General features: G+C 48.2%; 1 protein-coding gene across 1 annotated transcript in view; it reads left to right on the top strand.

Annotated features, from left to right (window-relative positions):
- The first annotated feature begins 825 nt into the window (after nucleotides 1-825).
- Nucleotides 826-6,000, top strand: part of Slc26a4 (solute carrier family 26 member 4) — a 49,058-nt gene continuing 43,883 nt past the window's right edge. Inside the window, exons 1-3 of the mRNA XM_048339798.1 lie at nucleotides 826-889; nucleotides 1,557-1,723; nucleotides 2,998-3,137. Of these exons, the coding sequence (XP_048195755.1) occupies nucleotides 1,560-1,723; nucleotides 2,998-3,137 (304 nt within the window). The 5' untranslated portion in view covers nucleotides 826-889; nucleotides 1,557-1,559. The remainder of the gene's footprint in view (nucleotides 890-1,556; nucleotides 1,724-2,997; nucleotides 3,138-6,000) is intronic.

Genomic DNA, 6,000 nt, shown 5'->3' with positions numbered 1-6,000 from the left:
CCTAGCAATCATGAGGCCCTGAGTTCAGTTCCTAGTACTGAAAAACAGCAGCAACAACAACAAAAATCACACTTACATTGGCAATCCGATGAGAATGATCTAATTTACTAAACCCTTCCTTCTGCCCTCATCATCACCATATGTAAGTTTTAGCAGGATTCATCCCAGCAGAAGACAACACTCTCACTGACGAGGTAGAACCTCCTTCTAGTCTTGAGTTCTATCAACTCCCACCTGCTGCCCCTTCATTGTCCAGACAATTGAGAGGAAATACAAAACCGGAATCATGTAAGAAAACGGTCACCTGGCCATTTGATTTTGACTGTGAAGAAGAACATACCTCGGCACAAAGTGTCCAGAATGGCTATCTCAAATCTATGTATAAACCATGATCCAGCCCACCCTGCGTACTTCCTGAGACATTCTAGAAATCCAAAGCTTAACCCAACCCCTGCTCCTCTCTTCTCCCGCCTCATCTCAGGTTCCAGGTTCCTAAGGCTTAGCTTGGTGCCGCCCCCCCCCCCCCCCCACTATTCTCTTCTCCCAAGCAAGGCGTAGCTGCTGTCCTGAGGCGAATCCCACAGGAGCTGGCTGGCCCTGACCTTCCAGTCCTGCTGAGGAGCGATGAGTGAAATTCAAGTGGCCGCTGGGTAACCAGTAAAACTCCCAGCCCTCCCCGTCAGGAAAGGAAAAGAATGAAGGAAGATAGCATTTCTTTCCTGGTAAGGATCCGTGGGGAAAGACCGCAGTCGCTGTGTCCTTCCTTGGGACTGAGGTGTCTCTGTTGCTCCATAAATAAAACGCCTCAGTGCCCGGTGCCGCTCTATAAAGGCAGCGGGACCGCCGGCCCCCGGGCATTCGGGGCGCGGCGCGCGCGCGAGCGGAGCAGGTGAGTCCCAGGCTGCACACATCGCCCGCGCCCCCGCGGGCTGGGACGAGTCCAGGAGGGCCCCCCCGCGCCCGCCGGCGCCAAGGGCGAGACCCCACTTCTCTCTGGGAGGCCGAGGAAGAGAAGGAGGCGAAGAGAAGGGACGCGGGGCACCTTCTCTACCTGTTCCCAGGGTTCTGCAGCAATGACCACCTCCCCATCCGGGGAGCACGCCGGGGAAGGGGGATTGTTCTGAGTCCCACCCCAGAACCCCGACACCTCTCTGGGTGCATGCTCGGGCCACTACGAGGACGGTGGGTGCCCTTTTCTATCTCCCCCGAGCTCTCTCCCAGGCCCCTGTCCCAGCCCTATTTAGGGGGAAATTTCAGGACGCGGACAGCGCCCCGGCTGCCCAAGGGTCGAGCTTCTTCTGAAGCCCCCAAGAGGGGCTTATCCCCTTTAAAGCGGGGGAGCCCTGTGAAGCAATTGCAGGCCATGAGGCCCGAAGTTCGCGGGTGTCCCCTCACCCCGAAAGCTGGCGGCGCGGGCGACCGCAGGGCGCGCGCACCAGGGGCGGCTGCAACAGGTGGCTCCAGGCGGTGGAGGTGGGAGGGACGGCCCGCCGCGGTCCCCGCTCGCCGCCGCGGGTCGCCTCCCGGGCTCTCATCGCCTCCCTGGGGGTTCGCAGGTCATGGCGGCGCCGGGCAGCAGGTCGGATCCTCCGCAGCTCCCCGAGTTCAGCTGCGGCTACGTGGTGTCCCGGCCGATCTACAGCGAACTCGCCCTCCAGCCAGAACTGGAGCGGCGCCTGCAGGAGCGCAAGACGCTGCGGGAGAGCTTGGCGGCGGGCTGCAGGTAGGGCGGGCGGTCGGCGGGCGGGAGAAGGGAGACCCCGGGCCATCCCTCCCGCCCGCCCCACCCCCACCCCGTCAAAGGGGCGCGCCCTGCGGCCAAGTGTGGGGCGCAGGATGCGGGTGGCCGGGCAAGAGGCCGGGCCGCTGCTTCCCCAGAGGCGCAGATCGCCGCTATCAGATCGCAGTACTGCCCTTGGCCGTCAGTGTGGCTCCGGCAATCTCCAGCCCTCAGGGCTGTGAACTCTTGTCTGGGGAAACCTACCTCTCGGGGAGAGTGGATTCCTGAAGAGCCACCAGCCACTCCACCCCCAGCTCATTCCTTTCTTCGTGAAACTTGGGGTGTACCTTGGGGTCCAAGGGATCTCACTTCTTCTTGGGAAGGCTAGGCTAAGGAAAAGGGGTGAAAAGGGAGCCATTTCAAAAGAGCCGATCACCCCCGACAGGCGTCTTTGGGGCTTTGTAGGCAAGATCGCAAAGCAAATAGTTCTCATTACCGAGTTTAGCGACCCAGCGTGAAAGCTAGAGACAGGAGAGAAGAGGTGATTCATTGCGGTTCATCGGGAGGCTGTGGGATCCCGGGGAGGACCAACGTATCTCTAAAGCCAAATGTGCCACCAGAATTGAGATGCCCACTAAATACCAGATTTCCTTAAAAACAACAAACTTTTCTTATCCAACACCAAAAAATACATTAAAAAATAAACACAACAGTGTAATATTCCTCCTGTTGTTTTACTCATCACCCAGCTTCAACTATGATTAACTCAATAGTCTTTCATCTGCTGTCACCCTCTTATCCCTTGGGTATTATTTTGGAGCAAGTTCCATATAGGAGATCTTTAGTCTGTTCTTTAGTCTGTCCAAATCAGTCTTGCCAAGTAGACAGTATGTGTATTTTTCTTTAAAGAAAAAAAGGTTCTGGTGCCAGAGTTAGAAGTCTGAAAATTAATCTCCTCTGAGAGACTCCAAAATTCACCACGCTCTGTCTGGGTCAGAAAATGAGTTCTTGTGTAGGGATATTTTTTCAGAGGATTAAAAAGAGGGGAGGAGACACTTAATCCTGTGTTTCCTAGTACAGGGCATTTAAAAGAATAGATACAATTCTTGGCAAAAGTATGGTAAGTGCTTTGCTATTAGTATTTTCCATGAAATTGTTATTTTTCTATGTAGATCTAAAAAAAAGTCAGTGGAGTTCAGTTCATAACTTGGGACCAACTTTGTTGGTGACAAGGACCCAAATTGGAATGGAAACCTGGTTTTCTTGCTTCTTGACAGTTGTTCAAGAAAAAGGGCCTTGGGTGTTCTGAAGACTCTCCTGCCCATTCTGGACTGGCTCCCCAAATACCGAGTGAAGGAATGGCTGCTTAGTGATATCATTTCAGGAGTCAGTACCGGGCTAGTGGGAACATTGCAAGGTAAGATGTTGTAACTCTCAAATGGTTGAGAGTTATAGCTCCCCACTCCCGTTGTGAGGCTGTAACTAGTGCTTCCTCACCCACCCTTCAACGCTTTCTTCTTTCCTCTGGGATCCCTTAGAGGGAGTCATCTCTGTTCTCTTCCACTGAAATCTTTTCCCTGGAAACATTGCTGCTTCTCTAGCTGTATGGCTCCAACTTTGACACATATACTCAATAGTAGCTTTTCAAGTATATGGACCACAATTTCCAATGAGAAATATGCATTATAGCATGATCTCTACACACAGAAAGAAATACCCTCACCACAAGTTATACATTTGGATATTTTCTATTCTGTTGTATTATATTTTGCATATTTATTTATTTGGCAGTGCTGGGGTTTGAACTCAGGGCTTTGCACTTGGTAGGCAAACAGTGCTATACCTTAAATCACCCCTCTAGCCTCTATTGTGCTTACTTTAGAATTATTTCAGCTCGTTGAATTATTTACATTCTACACATGGATCTTGACCTGCAGTATGAAACTAGTGTAAAAACAGTGAAGTAAGTACCTGAGCGCAGACTATACATGATTAGTTTTTTGTTTCTTTTTCATTCCCTTTCTTCATCTTTTTATTTTAATCTTCTGGAGATATGTCTTGATATAGGTGGGGTTTCATTTTTGCTTTAGAAACTGGACTTATTGCATATTTCCATGAGCATCTTAGGAATCATTTGTGCGGATGGTGGGTAGCAGTATAGGTCTTCTGCATTTTGCCCTTATCCTCACCTTTTTGTTTCTGTGCCTTTACTGCCCAGCCCAAAGCTTCAAAATCATGAAAACAAAACTCTTGTTTTTATTTGTTATAATTTTAAGAAGTGCCTAATGTGGTAGGCACTGGGTATGCTGACAAGAATAGGATGCGCTATCTGCTTTCCAAGGGCTCATAGACTGGTGAGGAAGAGATGTTTGAAATGCATTGTGCTTAGGGTCGTGGTAGGGGTCATGGCCCCTGTGAGCTGAGTGCTATTGCAGTAAGTGTACACTACCTAGTCTTCAGGCTTGGCAATAATTTCCTGGAAGTTGAGTTGTCAAAGCTAAGTTTCCTTAAAGGTTAAGTCTAAGTTTTCCAAGTAATGGAAAGTGGTGTAGAGTGTGGCTGGATGTAGAAAGATGGTCTGTGCATAGACTATTTCAGAAGTTAGTAACAAATGTTGGACAATATTATGGGTTAAAATCTGATTAATCATACCAAGGCATATAGATTCTCACAGAGAAGGAAGGCGCTCTAGGGCCCTAATATGAAGCCTCAGTTGTCTCTAGTACTTCTGAATCCTTGAAGGTGTGGGAGAGAGAGCAGGTCAGGGTCAGCCTCCTCACAACAGCTCCAAGAGCAAGGCTATGGCAGCAGCCTGGCACCCTTGTGGAAGAAAACCCGTGTCTGAGTTCTAATCATATAGCACGGGCCTAGCACAGATTGTCACAGTTCATGATTCCATGAATATTTACTTAGTAGAGGACTGAGCTGTATTACTGATAATGAATCATCCTTAGATATGAAAAATGGTACTTCAAGCTCCAAATCTCCCCACTTTTCACAGACAAGTATATATCAAGATTAATTTTGTTTAGTATGTGTCAGACATTAAGCTCTGGTCAGATATCTCATTTAATCCAAATATCAACCATGCAAGGTAGATGCTACCAACGAAGGTCTCTTTTTAATAGATGAGAAAGTTATGACACCTGGGCTGGGAATATGGCCTAGTGGCAAGAGTGCTTGCCTCATACACATGAGGCCCTGGGTTCAATTCCCCAGCACCACATATACAGAAAATGTCCAGAAGTGGCACTGTGGCTCAAGTGGCAGAGTGCTAGCCTTGAGCAAAAAAAAAAGAAGCCAGGGACAGTGCTCAGGCCCTGAATCCAAGCCCCAGGACTGGCAAAAAAAAAAAAAAAAGCAAGTTATGACCCCTATTCCAAGGTCATAGAACTAGTAAGTGATAGAGCTAGAATTTGAACCCAGTGCCTAATTCCTACAATTTGTATACTATGTCTAATTTTTTTTTGGTAGTTATGTTTTTCTATGAACATTAACTTCATAAAGTTCTCTTTGTAAGGTGAATTTCCAGAAGGTTAATCTGACTCATACTTGTATTGTTTATCATTTGTTTTATTATTTTTTATGGACTAAATCTATATGATACTGTTTAGCCAGGACATTCAATAATTTTATTCACAGGCAAGGTACTGACCTCATAGAACCCATTTCCAGTGGCAGGGATGGGAATTCACTAATATATGTATTTAATTATATACTTATTCAACTAGAAAACAAATTTCAGATTGTAGTACTCTCTGTGGTGGTGACCTATGCTGTGATAGGTGTTAACTTGGGAAGTGAGGTCTGTTTTAGATACAATGGTCGGGAACGCTTTAGTGAAGAGGTAAGATTTCGACAGAGCCCAGGGGATGAGAGTGAGACAAACATGTGATGAGCAGAAAAAAGAGCACAAGGAAAGGTGCAAAGGCGTAGGACTCTGCTAGGAGGAACAGAAAGAACTCTGATTTTGGTCAAGTACAATGGGAGCAGTGGCTAACAATGAAATAGGAGATAATGTTAGGCAAGGCCAGAATGAAGATGAGGCAGGGGAAGGACTCATTGGAGGGAAGCAGGGGGAGAAGGGACTCTTTAAACATTGTACATACGGCATCCTGCCTGCCTTACCCTAAACCCAGCCCCAAGGACAGGTGTCTCAGCTTGAAGCAGAGAAGCAAGACATCAAGAGACCTCCAAGGTGGGGCACTGGTGGCTCATGCATGTAATTCTAGCTCCTCAGGAGGCTGAGATCTGTTGATCATGGTTCAAAGCCAGCCGGG

Source organism: Perognathus longimembris, chromosome 2 (assembly GCF_023159225.1).
Source record: "Perognathus longimembris pacificus isolate PPM17 chromosome 2, ASM2315922v1, whole genome shotgun sequence".
In the NCBI taxonomy this organism is placed as follows: Eukaryota; Metazoa; Chordata; class Mammalia; order Rodentia; family Heteromyidae; genus Perognathus; species Perognathus longimembris.
The sequence above is the reverse complement of the archived record's forward strand: the minus strand, read 5'-3'. Positions and strand labels throughout refer to the sequence as shown.